Source organism: Varanus komodoensis, unplaced genomic scaffold, assembly GCF_004798865.1.
Source record: "Varanus komodoensis strain SLA01 unplaced genomic scaffold, ASM479886v1 scaffold8, whole genome shotgun sequence".
NCBI classification, from domain to species: Eukaryota; Metazoa; Chordata; class Lepidosauria; order Squamata; family Varanidae; genus Varanus; species Varanus komodoensis.
Window position 1 is genome coordinate 10707110 of NW_025336481.1, and position 22220 is coordinate 10729329.

The 22220-nt window shown below is 44.0% G+C and overlaps 2 protein-coding genes across 2 annotated transcripts; one reads left to right on the forward strand and one right to left on the reverse strand.

Annotated features, from left to right (window-relative positions):
- Window positions 1-3528: 3528 nt before the first annotated feature.
- On the forward strand, window positions 3529-6773 carry ATP5F1E (ATP synthase F1 subunit epsilon). The gene is made up of 3 exons (XM_044455664.1): window positions 3529-3681; window positions 4663-4789; window positions 6655-6773. Exons 1-2 carry the CDS (start codon window positions 3650-3652, stop codon window positions 4784-4786), a joined length of 156 nt encoding a protein of 51 aa, XP_044311599.1. The 5' UTR covers window positions 3529-3649; the 3' UTR covers window positions 4787-4789; window positions 6655-6773.
- Window positions 6774-9178: 2405 nt separating this feature from the next.
- Window positions 9179-20763, reverse strand: TUBB1 (tubulin beta 1 class VI). The gene is made up of 4 exons (XM_044455657.1): window positions 20592-20763; window positions 16177-16285; window positions 14189-14299; window positions 9179-13584 (listed from the first exon to the last, which is right to left on the reverse strand). Exons 1-4 carry the CDS (start codon window positions 20646-20648, stop codon window positions 12509-12511), a joined length of 1353 nt encoding a protein of 450 aa, XP_044311592.1. The 5' UTR covers window positions 20649-20763; the 3' UTR covers window positions 9179-12508.
- Window positions 20764-22220: the final 1457 nt, after the last annotated feature.

A 22220-nucleotide genomic window follows, 5' to 3' on the forward strand; every position in this document is an offset into this window, starting at 1 on the left:
GATTCCCTCGACCTCAGCTCCAGTTCATCAGAGTCTTGGGACTGCTCCAGTGATACTGCTTCATCCTCTCCAGGCCTTTCTGGTTGTGCCTCCTTGCCTTCTCCAGAGCTCTCAAGCCCTTCTTCTTCATCATCTCTGGACTTCTCCAGCATCTCATCATCTGTTTCCATAGACCTCTCCAGTCCTGCCACCTCAGGCTCCTGGGAGCGTTCCAGTATCAGCTCTTCAATCTCACTGGACATTTCTAGCGTCGCCTCTTCTGACTCTCCAAACCTTTCTAGTCTCAGCTCTACAGTCTCATTAGACCTTTCCAGTCTTACTTCTTCAGGATCTCTGGACCTTTCCGAGTCCACATCACAATCCTTTCTGCGACTCACCCGTCAAATCCCTCTGGACTTGCAGGATCTCCACTATGCAGTCTCTTCACCCTCTCTGGATGTTTCCGATCTCACCTCTTCATCTTCCTCTGGTTCATTAGACCTTACCAGCACTAATGAATTAAAGTTCCAGTATTCCTCTGATTCATCTTCTTCAAGCTCTTTGGATGTTTCTGATTTTGTATTTCCCACATTTCTGGACACCTCCACTCTCTCTGCTGAAGATGCCCCATTGTGCACTTCTTCAATATCCCAGGAGGTTTCAAACTTCACCTCTGAACAGGAGCAATCTAATCTCACTTTCCTGGATTTTTCCAGCTATACTTCCTCAGCAACTTCCAGTGGATGCAATCATCTAACTCCACCATCTTCCCCAGTTTACCCTTTCTAACCTCTTTAGGCTGTTCTACAAACTGTTGTTATCCTGGAATTTATGTAATTACTGTTTTCTGTGTCAATGTTTTCTGAACATAGCAAAAATTGTTCCAGCATTTCATCTACAACATTTAAGCTAACATACATATGAACTAGGAACCTCATTTCTGCTAAGGCTCCTGTGTCTTTTACATACATTTGTGGCAGGCGGAAGTTCAGCATCTGAATTTTGATAGCTGCATGCATAGGAGCTCTGGCCAGAGGAAAGTTGGCAACACTAGTGATAACAAATCTATAAAGATGCCTTGTTATAGGTACCCTATCTGGTTACTAAACCTAATTGTCCTTTTCTTGTGGGGAGAGGTTCACTTTTAATTTTCTTTCTCTCAATTCTACTTTCCCTTTTAAACTTTTACCATTTTAATCAGTGCACTTGAAAAACACAATATAACCCTTGGTTATTATCTTGCAATACTAATATTACTTGGAATTAACCCGAGGATTGACTGCAGTAGGCCAGATTTTCACTGCGTTACTCCTATAGTCAATAACACTATGCCCCCCCCTTTCCTCTTACAAGCCATATTGTAAAAGCGAGCCTGAAAGTTATGTAAGATGCTGAATGTCCTTTGATTCAGTGTTACAACACCATCTGACCAATTTCTTCTCAGACGTGGCATCTGAAATCTTGTGTGTACCAAAAAATAATTTGCAGTTGTACATTTTATGTGCTGAAAAATGTTGCTCCAATGTACCGTATATGCCTCATAAAATAAAACAACTAGGCCTTTACTTTATGACAGATTATAAAGATTTAATGGGAACACCACTGCCTTTCTTTTGAACATGTGTCCACAAGAAGAGATGAAAGACAGGGAATTAATAGCAGAAAAGAGACATGAAGAAAGGAGAGGCAAGGTTCAAGGTGTTCTTTTAGATCAGAAGACCATTATTTGGATACTGACAGGTTCTGACTTATCCCATAGGGAGATTTCTGTGTTCCCAGACTCCTTGGACACATTCAGATCCACAATATAGGCAATTATCACATTTTGCTATTAGTGTTGGCTGAAATTAACATACACAATGTAAATGAAAGTGCTTGTCTGCAAAGCCTCAGACACCTATTCCAGACATTGCTTCCTGATGCAATTCCACTGCAGGTTTGAAGAAATAGAGGCCTTTTACATTCCATGTGTTTATTGCAGAAAATATTGATGGAATCCTAGCCGAGCCACAATACATGCATTTACAGAACAAAGTGTGAAGTTGAGAACTGCTTCTGCAGCTCACCTGTGCACAGGCGCTTCCGCATACATTGGATCCTACCAGTCCATAATACTGTCTGGTACTGCTTTGCAACCTGTGTGGATAACCTCTATACAACTTGCCTTCCCTGTAAACCCCTCCCCCACATTACTTGTGCACTGTGGTCTCAGACCAGCAGACTGGGAACACTTTTTAAAGAGGAGGAGTAATTTCAGATGTAGAACTAGAAGGCTTGCCATCAAACCACCAGCTCACACATCTATGCAGGAAGTACAGAAATGTGTCCCCAGTATCTCACATTGTGACACAGAAATCACAACACACACACATATTTCAGTGGGTGTCCATGCTGTGAGTGGTTACTGCCAACTCCAGCTGTCTGCCAAGATTGTGTGTCTGTGCAGAGAAATATGTTTAATCATTTTTCCTGCATATCATGCATTTCATTTCATTTTTTTAAATTTCTGTTTTATTGAAGTTGGATTTGTTTGAAAGCCAGCCATTAGCATCATACTCTCTATACCATTCAATAACCAGAGTTCTCTGGGCAGTTTACAACATAGGTTTTTCTCAAGTTGCCCTGAGATAATGCTCACTCAGCAGCCTGTGTCATGTTGCAAGAGACAATTCTAGAGTAATACTACCTCTGGAGTTTGCAGACTACATTGCAGAGTATGTAAAGCACTTACATACAGTGTAGACAAGCAAGGTATATGCAGGATACAGCCTACGGAAGCAGAGTATATGATGTGTTCAGTTGCACACCTGACCCCAGACAGACTGATGCAAGATGTGTCCCAATCCCGATGACATGTTCACCATGGCTGGGTTACAGCACAATAATCCACACGTAAGAGTTGAACATAGATTGTGGTTTAATCCTGGATGCCCTGAACCCAGCTAAGAAAGCCATGGTGAACAACCTCGAGGGCACAGTCCAACAATAAATCCTGGTTTCTCTTCATGGGTTGTTCACACAGCAGGCAAGACAAGATGCGCTGCTTCCTGGACTAACAGTTACCTCATCGTACTTAGACTTGCCACCCATCCCACTGGGTTCTTGTGCGATTGGCAGCTGCATAGCAAGAAGTGAAACAGGTGCACCTTCACGCGCCCAGCGGGAGCATATCCACCTAGCGCTCAAACAGGGGGTTGCATCCAATGCTAACCTAATGGAAGTTCCATTCATTTCAATAGAGACTAACAGCAGGCACTCAGACTACTCTAAGTGAGACTAACATTGGATACAAGCCACCCGAACTTACAGGGAAGCGGCGAATCGAGAGAACTGCGTCTCCCGGGCGGATTTCGCTCTTGCCCTGACCAGACACGGGCTTACCCCAAGGAAACAGTTCCAACCAGGAAGGAACCCTCCCAAATCAGCGCTACGCAGCCAATGGGAACGTCCGATAGGACAGCACCTCGCACTCCGATTGGTTACTTTCTCCGCGAGGCGGATTGCTTCTGATGGGCTGCCGGGATCCGAGGGTCGTCCTCGGTCGGCGGCTCGGCTCTGCTTGGCTTCCGCTTCCGGTCTTTTGTGCTTCCGGGTTCGGAGCGGCTTGAGCCGCGGGACTGCCCGACCTTGGCCCTAGGCGAGAGGGTTGTCTTCGGCCTGCTTTGCAGCTATGGTGTCGTACTGGAGGCAGGCCGGGCTCAGGTACGGGTGGCTGAGGCCGCCGGGGGCTCGCGACTCGGCGTTGCTCCCGTGTCGGAGTTCGCTCCTCCCCGAAGGCCGAGGGCTCTTGAGAAGCCTGGCGGGGCGCTTGCCCTCCAGTCGCCTCCTCCCGTGCGCCTCCTCCGGAGGGGGAGCTCCAGCCCAGAAACAGTGGGGCGATTTCGGATTCCAGGCCCCACTCAGGATGCAATCCTATGCGTGTTTAGAAGGAGGGAGTCTAGCTGTTATGGTTAATCGTTTTCGTTTATTTCATTTCAGTCCTAGACTGGGTGGTTCACAATAATGCTTAAAAGCTTGCAATACAAATACAGTCGAAATTTCGGTGCATGCAAATTAAGACACTCTGAGCCGCTCTAAGCCATTTTCAGTGCAGTCAGGCCAGCATAAAAGCCCCCTCCCATGCCGTTTGATGCACTGAATGCCTCAGAGGACAAGGTGGTCTTGATGTGGTATTCCAAAGATAACAGTTAGTTTAACATGGGCCTGAGTGGGGTGATAATTCTGCAATTGGGGGCCACCATTGAGAAAGTGTTCCCCTTTGTTGCTGCCTTCTGAGGTGACACTCGAGATGTTGATCATTGTATTCAGGTAGATTCAAGGTGAGAAAGTGCTTCATAAGCTACTGCAGTTCCACGATTAGAACCAGTACCTTGAACTGGGCTTGGAAGCATACAGGCAACCGATGCAGACTGGTTAGAACTGGTGTTACATGTTTGAGCTTTTTGTTCCATTTATTAATCTGGTGGCCACATTTTGTACAAGCCTCGGGATTTGACTCATATTCAATGTAGAGTGCGTTGTAATATAACTTAGGGATAACTACAACAAAGATGACTGAAGCCAGACTATCCCAACAGCTGGAAAAAATTGGGTTTTTAAAATCTAAGCCTGCATAGCTGGTTGAATCATGCTGAGAATTGTAGGAGGTTATTAATTATTCCTCTGATTTCTATTTCCCCCCAGCTACATCCGGTATTCCCAGATCTGTGCTAAGGCAGTAAGAGCAGCACTAAAACCACAGTATAAAACAGAGGCCGAAAAAGCAGCTGTGACCAATGTAAAAATAGTGAAACCTAAAAAGGAATGACATGTAAGTAAGTGAGGAAGTTCTTGAGAACCCATTTTTGCAATAACTCACAGTTTTCTTTTCTAGAACTGTTAAATGCTTCAGATTATTCACACAACCTTCAAAAAGAGAAACTTGGGATTGGATGAGACAGTATATGGAATGGGCTTCTATGGGAGGTGGTTGAAGCCCCATTGGTGAGGGTGTTCAAGGATAGGCTGGACATGCACATGGTAGGCAGGTCACTAGTGGAGCCAGCTGGAGCTGGGGGTCAGCCTGGGAGACCCCTTCTGACTTGCTGTTTCTATTTTTCTAATGTACATAGTCCTCTAAGAACTGGATGGTACAACAACTAAAATTGTTAAGATCTTTTTAATAGGCTAATGAGATTTTGTACATATCCAAACAAGAGTTGTGGATATGATACTATGAGATGCTAAGGTGCTACAGTTCCATGGATAACAGTGGAATGTTTAGCTGTGCTTTTGCTTCTACTCTAGCTGGCTGGACAGCGCTGAGTGTTGTAGGACATTTCCGGTCTAAACATGTAAAACTAAGGATGAGTCTATAGAAGTGGCTTACTACTTCTGTAATGGGAACTACCATAGCTAATACAGTGAGGAAAGCATGTGTATGCTTCCCTCCTCATACTCCTCGGTGTTGTGGCCATTGTAAATCCTCTGCACTCGGCTAAATGTGAGAATGGATTATATCAAGCAACCTTATACTTGCCAAACCATTGGTCCATATAGCCCAGAGTGCTCTCTGGATCTCAGCAGAGGCCCTTCCCAGTGCTGCCCCCGGCAGCCTGTGCATTGGAGAATCTTCTGTTGTTGGAGCTTGAGTTTGCTTTGAGAACAGCGTCTTATTGAAATCCCTTTTCTGGTTCTTTAACTGGAAGCTTGCTTTTGTAGTATCAAGTAATTCAGCATAGCTGAAACAACACTGGAGCAGTGGTCCCAAATGTAGCACCTGTGAGCACCTCCAGCAGAACCCCATTGTGGTGCTGATGATGCCAGTTTTTTAAAAATCCTTAGATGCTTAATATACATGCACAGATTTATATGACATGCACACAGCTTCCCAGCAAATGTATATAAGCTTCAATAAAAGCAAATAACGAGTCATTTGAAGTCAGTGTCTGTATGTCTTTGTCCATATACCAAAGGTGTTGTAAGGTCTGTAGACCAGTGCATTATAGGAAGTGAATGCTTATTCTTCCAGTGTCAAAATAGCTGTCTTTTAGCATACAAAAGGACCCAGCAAATCTTTTTCCCTTCCACTTGTTATTTTCCATGAAGCAGGTAAATAATTTAAATGTTGACTTTTAAATATGTTCCAGTCTAAAATCTAACTCTGTGATAAACTCTTCACATAAAGAAGCGATTTTAGACATTGCCAAAACATGTTTAAAAGTACTCTTAGCTGTATTGCACTGTTAGCAATTAGCCAGATACTGCAATCCATTATTAAAGAGTTGTTGTGGTTCTAATAGACATGAAACAAAAATTTTGCCGAATTGCTGCAGTCTAAGATGTGCAAGATCCATAGATGCAAAATGTAGATGCCAAAATAGTGAATCACTAATTAGGCATTTTGTTCTGGTGCTCATAGTGGTTTCCCGAATTCCCGGATGGGTTCACTGGTCTAAAAAGCAAAAGGATCCTTGCTATATGGTTTCTTGAATAACTGTGAAACATGGGTAGAAACTGCTTTAGAATTTTTAGTTTCTCTGGCTTTGTGCAGCAGTTTCCTGACTCATTGGAATAACTTAGTGGATGCCAACCTCATAAGTGAAGAGAATAATATACTAAAATAGTTCTTAGGATGTCTATTTTGATCCATAGTCTGTTTAATAATATTTATTTCATGTTTTATTTGTCTTACAGGGCCTGATCTATAAAGGGCAAAATGAGAGCTTATGGGCATGTTTGTGTACAACATAACTGCATCCTCAATTAAATTTCTCTCTGTAAATCAGATGCCAATAAATGGAACTTTGTGAAAATGCGCTTTATGAATATTCTTTTACTGAGCAAAAGCAGTGCAGCATTGTGGGTGATGATACAGCAAAACTGGGTTTTACTAAGTTGTGCTTTATCTGTCTACTTGTAAAATAAAAGAGGATGTGTCATCACCAAAATGCCAAGACACTGAAACCTAGATATCTAAAGCCTGGCAAGCTAAGAGGATTCTAGAGTTGTGCTGCTTGTACTTAGTTCATGCTTGTACTTCGTTCATTTTTAAAAACAGAAGAAGGTGCTGTAGCACTCTGGTCTGTATGCTGCCTGCCTGGGAATGCTGGGAGTTTTAGGATTTTTTCTGCTTGAGCTTGCAAAGGATTGCTCCTTTTTTGTTTTTATTTAAATGTGTCAATGTTTGAAGCTTAGAGGACCATCCATAGTGGCCAAATGTCAGACATCCTTAATCAGCTTTGCAGTGGATTGTTTAAAGCTGGGGGTGGAGGAATAGTTGGAGGATTACAGTTATACAACAACTGGGGTTGTTTAGCTTAGAGACATGTCAGAGGTCTATGGAATTAAGTATGGTGTAGAGAAAGTGGCAAGGGAGGCATTTTTCTCCCATAATACTAGAGCCCAGGGTCCTCCTATGAAGCTGATTGGTGGGAGATACAGGACAGACAAAGGGAAGAACTTCCTCATACAATGCATAGTTAAACCTTGGAATTCCCTGCTCTAGTTAAGTAGTGTTGACCACCAATTTGGGTGGTTTTAAAAGGGGATTGGACAAATTCATGGAAGAGAATGCTATCAAGATCTGCTAGCCTTGTTGGTAAGTGCTGCCTCTGTTAATAGAGGTGGTAGGCCTGAGGAGCTCAAACAGGAGGGATTCTTGTATGTATCCTGTTGGAGGAATCCTGTAGGCAGCTGGCTTGCTGCTATATGAATGGAGTGCCAGGCTAGATGCACTTTTGGTGCAATCCAGCATGGCTGTCCTTTGGTTCTATGCTGGTCTGTGACTGTAATAAAGGATTTGATTTGATTTGAATTCTGTTCCTAAACAGCTACTTTCTCCTCTGGCTTCAGGAGAATAACAGACTCCTCTGTTTTGGGGCTATAGCAGTACAACAAGACAGGCGCTGTCCCTACGAGCACCCATGGGCATAGCTGTGTTCAGTCTGGGCACTCAGAATGTGTTCAGCTAGATCAGCTGCAAGCATTGCTTGAAGAATTCTCTTTTTCAGATGAAAGCTATTCCATCCTGTGCTGGATCTGTTCACAGGTTTGTAAGTGCATAATAAATCCTTTTATTTTCAAATAACCTAATAATCTGATTGTGATAGAGGATTTTTTTCAGTCACTGGCTAGAACAACCCATACTTGAAAATATAATTAAAATGATGCCCCAATATTTGTCATCATTTGTTTTTCGGCGCCAGGCCAAGACCTTTTTATTCAAACAGTATTTTAATAATGTTTAATATTTATAGATTTTAAATGTGCAGCCAGTGTGTTTCCAGGTTTTAATTGTAAGTATTCTGTGAGCTGTCCTGAGGCTATGTAGCAAGGGGATGGCATATAAAAACTTTAAATAAATAAATAAATATGACTTTACAGCTAATACCCAGGGTAAGAAAGAAAATGTAAATTCAGAATTGTTTATCACAGTGCAATCCTTTACATGTTAATTTGGAAGTCATTCCAACTGTGATCCGTGGGGCTTATTCCAGGCTAAGTGGGTAAAAGACTGCATCTTTATTCACTGAGCTAGTGTTAAATATTTAAAATGCTTTGATTCTGCACGGAATGAGTGCTAATGCCTTGGAAACAAAGGCACTGTATATATAAAGGGTTGAATCCAGTGCCGCGTGAGTGGAATCCTGCTCATGTAGTGGTCTGTCTCTGCTCTCTCTTCCCCTTTCAGCCTTCCTTATTTACCCCAGATCTGCTCTGGAGGGTTTCCAATTATCCAGAATCCCTCCAGGACAAGCTTGCAGGAAAGGGGGAACCATGTTACCTTGGGTTTCTAAGTATCTAAAACGTGTGTTCATTCCGGGTAGCTTCTCCTTGGCAAGTGTGGGTGCAAATCTAAGCTGCTGTTATGCTATAGTCCCTGTAAGCAGGTGGTGGTGAGTGGAAATCACTACCCAAAGCCAAACATGTTCAGGAAATATATAATCCGATTAAAAATCCAAAAACCCGAGGCTTCCAAATGCATTCATTTCCACTTCTTGTTGCAGTAGTATCAGCTAATAGTTCAACCAGGTTAGATGAAGTACTATGTTACGCTGGTGTTGTTGGCTGGGCAAGTTGTTCTTTGACAGCCTGTTTAAGACCTGTACAGTAAACATTTGTTTTTTTAAAAAAAAGATTATTGCTTTTCAAGGTTAAGGATGCATGAACACTAAAAAATTAATTTCCCACTTTAGGTTTAGGAATGGATAACATTCACCAAGTTTCATCTCATTTTTATTGTATGTAGTACATATACATAATTAAATAGTGACTAAGGTAAATGGCAGATAACTACTTGTTTGCTGTTACATGGTGAAGTAATGCCAGTGGTTCTTTCTTTTCCTGCTAGCAAAAATCACTTTTATAATAAAAGGAAGCATAATAAATATTTCATATAAGCAACCAGGAGAAATGTATGCAGAAAACTAAGAGCAATTTTCTTACAGTTACTAAACTTTGAATTAAAGAAGCAGAGACTATGCTGCATTAAAGGTTCCTCAGAATGTGGATGTTAAAAGTTATGTAATAGCCAGTGCTCCTTGAATTGTCTGCTGGAAGTGAACAGTGTGGGTTATGACAAAACTTAATACAACTGCTTTATTGTAGAAATGTAGATTCATTACTAGAAACAATTCCAGTTCTCTTAAGTCTGTTAGTATAAGCAACACAGTCCTTTGGCACATTCAAGAATGAACAGGTTGACTGTACGATTGTCTCACTAAATGTCAGTACTCTCTAAAGTTGAGCTGACTGACACATGCTTATTTGCCTAAAGAATGGTTATCTACAGCTACCCTTAGCACAACTTAGCCTTTTGATTTCACAGTTTGAACCACGTCCTTACACAGGCAAAGCTACTCTTGGCAGCAGGTTCCTAGGCATCTTTATTTGATTTCTATACTGCCTATTAACTGAGAAGGTTCTCTTTATGCTGAAGCAAATTGTAGTGTTTCCAGTAGTAGCACAGGATTACCTTAAAATGCTATTTAATGCATCTGATGGGCTCTATATATGAATAAGCATGCTTAATATTCAAGATCCAATGGCATTCTCAACTGGTTTTATTTAAACATAAAGCTATATTTAATAATAAGAAATGAAAAACCTAGCTAACAGATGTTCTACAAATATTTGCTAATAAAATACATGCAGGCAAGCTGTAATTCTCAAATTAAGCAACAAGCCCAACTAGAGCCTTGAGCTGTTTGGCTTACACTTGACATACCAGCTTTGAGGGCTGCAACCTGTAAAGGACAGTAATGACCCCATTGAGCACACTTGGGAATTCACTCCTAGCTTTATGTTAGATCCAGTTTTACTCATGCCCTGAATATACCCATTGAAACTGGTGGTATTTTAATCATGGTTATCTTAAGTCGCATGGATTTCAGGAGGCATATGTATTTTAAGCATGTCTAAATCTACACCATGTCCCCTAACTTCCAACAGTTCAAGGGAGCCATCTTAATCCTACGTTAATATTAAGGTTCACCAAATGAAAGTGTTTGGTGGTAGTAGGGTAGACAAAATAATACCTACCAATATGTTTGACTGGCTCAAAGGGGGACTGTGGCCAGTTTAAAAGAGATAAAGCAGGGGCAACTGGCTTGGTACCCACCTGTGCTCCAGCACTTGCTCTAATGTTGCTCTAGTGGAATATTCAGTAATGCATTGCTGCTTTTTTCAGTTGCCCTAAAAGCTGCTGCTTACATTGCACAAATGCTGAAGAAAAGGAACTTCACTCTGCATGAGGTTCACCCAAGTAAACAGGTTTAATAGTCTGCACCTCAGTGACTGCAGGAGAGGATGCTGAACCCAATGGGGTGTCCTCTGGGAGCAGCAAGTGCTTCTCCTCACAAAGACAAGCCCCTTGCTTATAAAGCATTCCTTAGTTATATGGAGGGGAAAGAAACCTGTCCTGTTACTCTGTATGTAAACTGCACCAATCCAATGTAACAATCAATGAGCACCTGCTTGCTTTGATGTTGATTTGTAATAGGTGCGGACTTCATCTTGTATCAGAACAAAATGTGAGATGTAACAAAATGCAAACTACATCATGGTATTTCACAGGTGTGATTTACTACATCCTGGGTCTTCTCAAGAAAGTGTACTAATCGCCTTCTTGGCACATGTATGTGGCTCACTCTCCCACCGGGCCTAGTTGACCAGAAAAATATTCAAGGCCTGAACATTTCTTATTATATTATATTTGCACCTCACCTCTCCTCTAGCAAGGAACCCAAGATGGTTAACAAGGTTCTCTCCATTCTGTCCACACAATGACCCTGTGAGGTAGGTTAGGCCGTGAGCCAGTGGCTGGCCCAAAGTCTGCCAGTGGGCTTAATGGCTGAGTGGAGACTAGAACCCAGCTCTCCTAAGTCCTGGTCCAGTGCTTATAGCCACCATACCACACTGCCTCTCCGACACAAGCATTGTTGTCAGGCTCGCATTAGGGCAACATCAGCACTAGAACTGGGGCACAGGTAGGTAGGACTTTCAGTGGATTTTACCTGTCACACCATTAAATAGAACCTCTGTGTTGTGGGGCAGTCTTGAGTATGAGATGATGGGCTGGACTGTAGATTCTCTGCCATTCAGGCAGCTTCCTAGAGGCATCTAGTTACCTGGGCAAAAGCTGAACTAGCTGGATCTTCTGGTTTCAGCCAACAATATAGTTCTTACAGTGCATCATAGAAGAAAGCTGCTCTGAAGGAAATAACACACATGCGGCCAATGAACAGATTTTTAAATCCCCTAAAGCAACTGTCAGCTATGCAGCTAGTTAATAAGCTGCTCTTTTTATTTTTGGGAATCAAATACCACTTTGGAATTACTCTGCAGTTGAGTTCAGGAAGGTTCCTTATTCATATGCTAAAGCTAATGGGTGCGGAGAAATGTCCAGGAAGAGTGTAGATCAATCAGACACACGGCCTGGGTGCATATTGGAAAAACTTACTTGGCAATTAAACTTCTATGGCTGATGTAGCTTTGAGAGTGTTCTGGTCAGAAAGCCAGTAAGCATGGAATAAGTCACTAAGTATGGAACATAGTTTCCTTGGTGGAACAAGGAGCTATTCATGCTAAACATTTTCATTCTCTTTGCTATGTTCATTCAGGGTCTATTGTACTGGCTGGATATGTCTCATGATGGAGGTGGAGATAGGCAGCTCCATCCTGGATCTTTTGCTTCTTTCAGCCATCACACCAGTGCATCACTTGGATGTGTGCTTTCAATCCAACAGGCTGCTGTGCTTGTAACATCTTCCTGCTTGAAATACCTTTATTAGCAGATAAAGGCACTAATTCAGAAGAAGCACTGACTTTTTTGGTCAGTTAAACAAAGCTGTGAGCAGAGAGACTCATTCAGGTATATACATCCTTGGAGTCAACAGTGTGGTTGCATATTCTTTGTATTAACATGCATAATAATTGCTTCTCCATTTAATATAATATTAGAGGTCCCTTCAGAAATAGATGTGAGTCCAGCCATCTTATTGGTGATGACTGGGATGCTTTTGGGATCAAAGCTCCATCATTTTTACTTTTAAAGGGCTTCCTGTTCTTCTGGAGCTTCTTCCTCTTCTGCTTCCACATACTCTTCTACAGCTGCTGTGGCATCTTGATATTGCTGGTATTCAGATACCAAGTCATTAGTGTTACCTTCTGCTTCAGAAAATTCCATGTCATCCATCCCTTCGCCGGTATACCAATGGAGAAATGCTTTCCGCCTGAACATGGCTGAAAACTGCTCGGAGATCCTCCTGAAGATTTGCTGAATGGCTGTATTGTTCCCAATGAAGGTGGCAGACATCTTCAACCCACGAGGTGGTATATCACACACGGCCACTTTGACGTTGTTGGGTATCCATTCCACAAAGCGGCTACTGTTTTTGTTTTGCACAGTCAACAGTTCTTCATCCACCTCCCTGGTAGACATCTGGCCTCTGAAGATGCAAGCTACGGTCAAATATCGCCCATAATGTGGATCGCAGGCTGTCATCATGTTCCGTGCATCAAACATCTGTTGGGTGAGCTCTGGAACAGAAAGCGCTCTATACTGCTGACTGCTCCGAGAAGTTAGAGGAGCGAAGCCTGGCATGAAGAAGTGGAGTCGGGGGAATGGCACCATGTTAACGGCCAGTTTCCTCAGATCAGCATTCAGCTGGCCTGGAAAGCGTAGGGAGGTGGTGACACCACTCATGGTCAGGGACACCAAATGATTGAGGTCTCCATAGGTTGGCGTGCGGAGCTTCAGCGTTCTAAAGCAGATGTCGTACAAGGCTTCGTTATCGATGCAGAATGTTTCATCTGTGTTCTCAATCAGCTGGTGGATGGATAGGATCGCGTTGTACGGTTCAACAACGGTATCCGATACCTTGGGTGATGGCACCACGCTGAAGGTGTTCATGATCCTGTCGGGGTATTCTTCCTTGATCTTGTTGATCAGAAGGGTACCCATGCCAGACCCCGTTCCTCCACCAAGGGAATGGGTGAGCTGGAATCCCTGAAGGCAGTCACAGCCTTCGCACTCGTTCCTCACGATGTCCATGACATTTTCAATCAACTCGGCCCCTTCCGTGTAATGACCTTTTGCCCAGTTGTTACCAGCACCTGAATTTCCTGAAAGCACATTTATAAGGAAAGGAGACTAGAGGTAAGAGGCATATCTACCGAATCTCTAAACAAGCAATTCAAATGTATCTTAAAATGTGAACCTAACTATGCTCAAACACAAATCTTCCTCTTTAACCTCTAAGAAAACTTCAGGCAGCTCAGTTCTGAGCTTGTCTGTACCTACTGGTCTTTCTATCAAGTGCTGGAGAACTTATGGAAACCATTTACAAACTATGTAACCCCGAAACCCTGATTTTCTGACAAAAGTCAGGTTTAGAGTTGTTGTGTAAAGAACACAAGTTCACAAGGTATATAAGCAGGAATGGGATAGAAAAGAGACTTGTGAATACAGAATTTGCAGCTAAGCGTGATACATGTCCTCCTCAAGAACTTTTCTACATTCCTATTCTCACAAAACATTCTCAGATCATGTTTTCTCTATAAGCATGAGGACTAGAAACAACTTTTAAAAATAGAGAGCAGGTAGTTAGTGTTCTGCAACAGCTATATAAGATGCTTTTGAGGTGCTGCCTGGTATACAGCATCCATGCTGTTTACTGACATATTCCTTTATTAAAATCTATTTGTGTTAAGAATGAATCACACATACCATGAATAAAATTATCAGGTCGAAAGAGTGGACCTATTTTGCTGGAACGGACGCTGTCCATCGTTCCTGGTTCCAGGTCTACCAGGACAGCACGAGGAACATATTTATGTGCTGTAGCAGAAGGAAAACAATCCAATCCTGATTAGCACACGCATATCCAGTGCAGGCTTCCCCGAAACAATACATTTTCTCACTCTACACATTTCATTTTGAACACTGTAGCAGAAGTCCCCCGAAGAACCACCCAGAACCACCTTGATGGAGTCATTGCGATATTGACCAGAAGAGAGGGGTTGCCACTTAAGAGGATGTGCATGACTTAGTTTCGGGGGTTTGGCATGCAACAGCTTAGGAGTTGTATTAAGCAGTATATAAGTATCAATAATAAGCAGCCACAGTCAAATGTTCTGCCAGACTTGGATATTCACCAAAGTCTAAGCTAACAGTTGAGGACCTCATGCTTTTTGGGGTGATGCTCAGTGTCCGCTGGACTGATTTCATGGGGGCAGAGGTTATCAGTGGCTCCTAGCCATGCTGGCTATGTGCTGCCCCCATTATCAAAGGTGGCGGGCTTGCATGCTCCAGGTGCTGAGGAGCTTGGGCAGGAGGAGGATTCGCACCCATCCTGCTTGAGGGATCCTGTGGGCAGCTGGTTTGCCACTGTGTGACAGAGTGCTGGACTTTGGCCTGAGCCAGCATGGCTTGTCCTTATGTTCTCATGTTCTGAGATGCTTTCTACTTAGGGCCAGCACCAGTTCCTGGGCAAGGTGCAGTCCAGGACTGCCACACATCCCCTGAGTTGGCTTCCAGTGCCTCAGCCATTCCTGGGGGGGTGGGGGGAGACTCTTTGTGAGCTTGCTGAGAGGCAAAGGGATGCATGGTGGTGCCCCAGTGGGCAGCCAGCATGGCCTAGCTGGGAGCGATGGGAACTGCAGTCTAATACATCTGAGGCTAGGGAAAGCTGCCATAGTCTCTCAGCCTTCTAGTGATGTCTTCAAGTGATGTCCTAGCCATACTTTTCCTACTTGAATATGTAGGTGGCACAGCTTGGCCACCCAGCCCTCATGGAATGCAAGCTGGATCCCATCTCTTGTCGAGCCACCTGCTCGCCTGTAGCGATCTCCCAACAGGCTTGATTCTCTGCTTCCAGCAAAAGAGGAGATTTAGTGGAATTTGCTTCACAAGGAAGCACCACCAGGGCACAAGTATTTATTTCTCGTTCCACAGAAAGCAAAAAGAACCACCAAATGCACCTGATGTTCCCCTCTCCTAGAGAACGGTCAGCATTATTGTCGTTATTACATTACATTTCTATCAAGTGTAGTCCAATCCTATAGATCTGTCTTATACAGAAGTAAACCCCATTATGTGCAATAGAATTTACTCCCAGGTAAATATGGTTTTCCCAGTTGCAATGTATGGCTGTGAGAGCTGGACCATAAGGAAGGCTGAGTGCCGAAAAATTGATGCTTTTGAGTTGTGGTGTTAGAGAAGACTCCTGCAAGTCCCTTGGACTGCAAAGAGATCTATCCTAAAGGAAATCAACCCTGACTGTTCTTTAGAAGGACAGATACTGAAGCTGAAGCTCAGATACTTTGGCCTCATAAAGAGGGGGAAGGACTCACTGGAAAAGACCCTGATGCTGGGAAAGATTGAAGCTGAAAGGAGACGGGACGGCAGAGGATAAGACGGTTAGCCAGTGCCACTGATGCAATGAACATAAATCTGGGTGAGCTCCAGGAAACAGTGGAGGACAGGAGGGCCCGGCATGATGTGCTCCATGGGTTGCAAAGAGTCGGGCACGACAGTCGACCAAACAACAAATGTGCCATAATCTCTTGCAATTTTTCTTTCTGCTGAGCAATCTTCATAAATAATTACAAATATGTATCGAGTTTGGAAACTGAAGATGTTGAGAGTTTTTCGGTTTTTATCTTCTGCTACTGCAGCTGTAAGCTAATTTCCCTGCCCAATTACCAGCAACTTACAGTAGGCTTCATTGAAGTACACATTAAGTCTTTCCTTCTGCAGAGGTGAATCACCACAGTAGTTTCCTGTGGTATCAATTCCATGCTCATCGCTTATGACTTCCCAGAACTGAAAGAGAAAAGCAGAATTTGAGAACAACAACTTGTGAATTCTGTTCTTTGCAGGGGGCAGGGAATGCCTCTTCTTGAGACAGAGGTGGAACCCAAGACTGCACAGAGCCCATGCGCCTGTTCATGCATTAGGGTTTATCCAAACATACAAGAAAGAACATACAACATGTAGGTATTCCAGAAAGGACTACCCCAAAGGAACTTCCAGGGCAAACATACACTAGCATATGCATATGGGGTGTATTTGAGGAATCAGCACTAACAACATAGTTTCCTGAGCAGGTCAGGATCTCATCTTGACAGTCCAAGGCTCTTCTGGTCAGTGTCAGGCTTTGGGTGGGCATATTATGGTGCAGTGCAGGCTCATTTAGTCCTGACCCCATCAAACTATTTTTTAAGGAAGTAGTTCCCCACGAATGCACATCCATCTGTCTCTGTCAGGTCTGGGCTGGGGGAGAACATTTAGGAGTCAGAAAGCAGCTGATTAGTTCCTTTTTAAGCCACTAACTCTGCTGCCCCTGTAACCTTTTCCGTCAAAATCAGTTGCCCTTAGCTCTGAGAAAATGTGCTTGGAATGGAAGTATTAATATGAAAGAAACCATTCTTTGTCTCTCAGAACACTTTCCTCCTACCTCACCGTGCCTCCTCTGCATTTTGTGTGTACATGCATACACATATAAAATCTGTGCTTGAAATATTAATCAAAATAAAGCTGACAAGGTCAACTAGAGGCCCAGCACTGAATCTGCAAGACCACCTCCCCATGGGAAAAGCCCCCCACCTTTTAAAAGGGCCACTGCTTGCCTTCCTGATTCTGCCACTGTGAGCCCCCAAACGTATTTTCATTGGCAGGTATACACTGATGTAGGGAGGGGAGGAAAGCTGCGCATGGACAGTCTTGTGTGAAGATCACAAAAGTTACACCAAGTGTACACTCCAAGTTCTCACCCGCTGAACGTGACTCCGGTTTGATCTTCTCATAGGAGGGTATAGCTTGATGCTAGTAATCATTTTAAAAACATGGTACTGGTAAAAACTATGACTGGGCAATCAAGGAAGGCTTGTTAAAATAAAAATGGCTTCAGCAGATGCCACAAACAAAGCAACATTGGTATCTCCTTAACATCCAGAGGCTTGCAGGGAATGCAAAACATGTGCATCAGCTCCTCCACCTAGCATCAGGAGGATGGCAGCAGCCCGGAAGGCTTTCTGCAGCAAGCAAGCGGTGGCCTGGACAAGGTTCCTGGCATGGGCTTATCTGGACTTCCCACGTGGCCATTCAGCCCAGCTGCCTTTTATCTGGGACACAAATGAGGCGCACCCTCCCTCTGAAGCCATCCATGTTTTAAATGCCTTCAGTTCACAATCCATGCGAGCATAAAATAGTCCCATTTTTCATGCAGCCTCTAATTCGGTGGTTTCCAACCTTTTCCATGCCCCGCACCTCTAAAAAATGTTTGATTTATGTTCATACCCCCTAGAAAAGTGACATCACATTTCAAGATGAAGAAGTCAAATTTGTGGTGTTTGAACCACATACAGTACTGTGGGTGAACAAACAGAACTCAAAAAATAAGCTTTAACTGAGTGCATAAAATTAAAATATAAATTGAGCAATTAGAAAAAATGTGGACCGTACAATCAAGCACAATTGTGAACATAAATTTCAACGACTTCTTTGTTGCTGCTTCTCATTCACGATTTTGTCAAACTGTGGGACTTTCTTGTTGATTGAGATCCATGCGTCTGCCTGTGGATCGAGGCAATTGCTAGATTTTGTCTTGATTGACAAAAGAGAACTGAATCCAAATGCAAACAAAATATGGTCTTGTGGCATCAGACTGAAGTCTCTAAGCCATAGTCATATTTCTTTGAGAGCAGGGCAGGAAATGTTGGGCATCCCTGTTTGTCCTTGGCATCTGGGACTCTAAGATATACTGTCCCTGATGTGGAGGTTCGACTCTGTTGCTATGGCTCTACCCACTGACTAGATCAAGGCATCCTCCGCTGCTTGCTTCTGCAATCCTATGCATATTTAGACAGAAAAAAATCCTACAATTCCCAGCATCCTCCAGTCAGCACTGCTTACTGGGGAATGCTGGGAGTTGTAGGACTTGTCTCTGTCTAAGCATGAATAGGTTTGCACCTTCTGGATACAGCAAGGACTGTCGTCTCAGCATGCAAAGACGTGTTGTCATTTCCTACCAGCCCTGTTTAGGAAAATGTTTCTCTGGATAGACTGTATTAAAAGAAATCATCAGGTCCCACCCTGAGCTGTTTATCTTGCTGAATTCTTCTTGCCAAAAGCGTCCCATTACCAGGCAAAACAGCTTAGGCACAAAAGCAATGTGGGGCGTTCCCCACTCCAATTTCTTTCACTGCAGCTGCAGTCCTAAAACGTCCTTACTGGGAAGGAGGAAGCGCCAGTGAACACAGTGGGCTTCCTGTTAATTGGAATAATGGAAGCGTATGGCTGGAAGGGGCAGAGGCCACCTGATCCAGTCCCCAGCTCAGTGCAGGACTCCAAGTTAAACCACCCCGGCTGCATCTCGCATGCCTCCAGGGTCTCCCTAGGTCACTGGCTCTGTCAGGACGCTTTTCCTGATGCCCACACAGAATCTGGCTTCCTGTAGCTTCACCCTGTTATTCTGCGTCCTGCAGTCTAGGATGATCAAGAAGAGATCCTGGCCTTCCTCTCTGTGGCAGCCTTTCAAGTGCGTGTAGAGTGCTTTCCTATCTCCCCTCAGCCTTCTCTTCTCCGGGCTAAATATGCCCAATTCTTTTATTCTCTCCCAATAGGGCTTTGTTTCCAGTCCCCTGATCATCCTTGTTGCCCTCCTTTGAACTTTGTCCAGAATGTCTGCATCTTTCTTGAAGTGTGGTACATAAGTATGAATGTTTTGTAAATCGTGGATTCTAATGTGAACTGATTCACCCTCCTCTGTATGAGACGCAGGTTCGGGAGCAAACACCCGCAGGTGGTCTCTCCCACAGTGAGTTGGCCTTCTCACCACCCTCCTCACTGGTTGCCCTTGCTCATCATCCTCCTCCCTATCCTTGCTATCGCTTGTGTGTGTGGGTGCGTCCGGGAGAAGATCCTGTGGACAAGCAGTGTGTGGCATCTGCTGCCCCTCCTTGTTACGAGGACTGGGGCGAGAGGCAAGGGAAGGAGCCAGTTGCAGTGGGGCAGGGGAGAAGCAACTCCAGGGGCTTTTTGTCAGTGGGCCTCTGTGGGACAGTGGGCTCTTGGCAGGTACCCAATCATGCCTACCCTTGATCCTAACCCTGATGAGATGGTGAGAATGGGGTTCCTCCAGACAAAGAGCACCTGTGTAGCTGCTTGGGCATTTCTTTCTTACAGATGATCTGCCTCAAGAGATGGAAGAAACAGTGGGAAAGTGTGGGAGGTTTAGAAGTTAAAGAGGGGTTGCTTGAAAAATCTCATGAATGAAGCACCCTACAAGCCTCATCGGGAAGCATTGCCAGTTCGGCCAGTGGGTGCCACCCGGATTTCTTCTCCAAAGTGTGGACATGCTGGTCTGCATCCACAGGAACACAAAAGCAAGCTTCAGCGGGGATCCTTCCAATCTCATTTGTGAACCAGTTCATAAGTGTAATCCTGGCAGTTTTGAGCATCTGCTTATCTCATTGCCCATATGGGGGTCAGTGAACTTAATGAGCAGCTATAGGTTTCAGGGAAAAGAAATCCACTTGGAAGGCCAAGGCAAATTTGGCTGAATGTTACTATAGCTGATTCACTGTGATGCTTCAGCCTTCTTAGCCTTTGCATTTATTCAGCAAATATTCTCACTGCTGTTTTATGAGTTCATTTCTTCCTACTCTTACACTGCTTCCAATTCATTGTGCTGCAAGGCAGGTCTCAAAGGCAATTAGACAAATTAATGGCGGTGGAGGGGGATCTATCAATGGGTGCTAGTCCTTATGGATTTCCCAAGCCCTAATTTCTAGAATTGATATGTTTCTGAGTACCGGTGCCTGGGGAACAACAGCAGAAGCTGGCCACTTCCCTTGTGTCCTAGTTAAGACTCCCTAGAGCAGATTGCTGGCATTCATTGCAAACAAGATCCTGGATTATGTCCATGGACTGGTGGTTTCACCCAGAAGTTCTCATCTTATATTCTCACATACTCCAAGTCTGATTCTATTATGTTAAGCATGGAGCAAACTTCAGTGTGGTGCTGACTCCATGTTGTTCCAAATTTCCATCAAATCCCATCAAAGTTCCATCAAATTCAGTGGCATCCCAGTGACTTTTAGAAGCATCATTAAAAGCAGCATCTTACCTTAGCTCCGATTTGGTTTCCACACTGGCCAATCTGAACATGCACAATCTCACGCATTTTGCACAAGGTTCAGTGTTAAGCGTTCACTCCACTTTTCTGGAACAAGTGATCACCCGTGCGATGTCAGCAATGAGAAGTGTCTCATCTGCAAATTGTGACTTGTATAGTGAATATCAATGTCATTTAAAGACAACCACCAATTAACAAGGGGAGTTTCTGGCACCTCCCATTCCATTCTGCTGAGTAATGGGAGTTCTGATACGGCCTTTACAAGGAACTCCTCCAAAGCTGCCTTTTAAAGATTCACACCCCTGTTCGTGCAGACCGACGGAATCCCATGTCCATCTCAAATATGCTGAACATCCAAGACAGAGAGAACACAGTGGCAGAGCACAGAAGTTACTCCACTGTGTTATCTTCCAAACTCCAATGGCTGGTTGGGTTGCCGTGCTTTTCTCCAAGTGCATCAAGAGGACTAGGCAGCTGTAGCTTATTCTGCTCTAGTGACTGCAAGTAAAAGGGCTATGTGAATGCTTTTTGTGCAACACTTGCATGAATCGGTTTTTGTCCATGGCTTGTGTCTCCTCCTGCCTACATGGATCATGCAGCCCCCAGCTGCTGGCTCCAAGGAACCCTGCTCAGTCAAACCAGAGCCACCTGTGTCCAGTATTGGTCATCCAGATGACTTTGGAGTCTAACAAGTCAGGGATGAATGGCTTCCCCTGTTTTGATACCCAGTGGTAGGTATTTGGTCCCTGAACATGTAAAGCCCATACAAGCCTCATGGGCATTTCTATTGCCAGTGTACCCATCTCTTTTCTACTGGTCCTGCTCTTCGATATCCAAGCTGTAAGAATGCACTTTATCAGCTAGGGTTCATTAACAGCTCTGTCTCTCCTTGGCAGATCCTGGTCAGGGCATAATGCCAACTGCTGAAATCTGATAAGAATATTATCATAACCCCTATATAGGCTGTATAACGTAAAGTCAGTCCCTGAGCTCAAAGCACCCATGCTGTCTCCATCATTCCTTATCCAAGTTCAATTGAATGATAAAGACTGATCATAATGGAAATCCTTCATCATCCTTAAAGTTGCCCATCCACAGACACAGCCCTCCCACTGCTGGCAAGACGTCTCATGCTCTATGTAAATGATTCTAATTTCTTCAACATTTGTTTCTGTACTTATGCAACCACATCTGCAAATCCACATCATCTTGGTTAGTGAAGTCCACCTCTCCCTCCCTCCCTCCCTCCCTCTCTCAGGGGAGCACTGCATATGTGGCCAATCTTTAAGTATAGAGAGCCAGGACGTCACCTTTACAATAACCCTCTATTAGAGGGGCCGATGGGTGTGGGGCTTATGCATTTAATTCAGCCCACCACCCACCCTTTCCCCAATAATTCAAGCCCTGATGACCACATCAAGTGTGCCTGGGAGGATCAGACCCAAGAAAAAGTTGAGGTGGGACGGTGGTTGCACAAAGCAAGCCTTGCTGGAAATGAGCTGCTTTGTGAGACCAGCAGCATGCCCAGAAAGCACGGCTTCTCCTCCTCCTCCTCCTCCTCCTCTTGAGAAGGTGGAGGAACAAGTTTCTGCCTCTTCTGATTCAGCCTCTGTAGAGGGT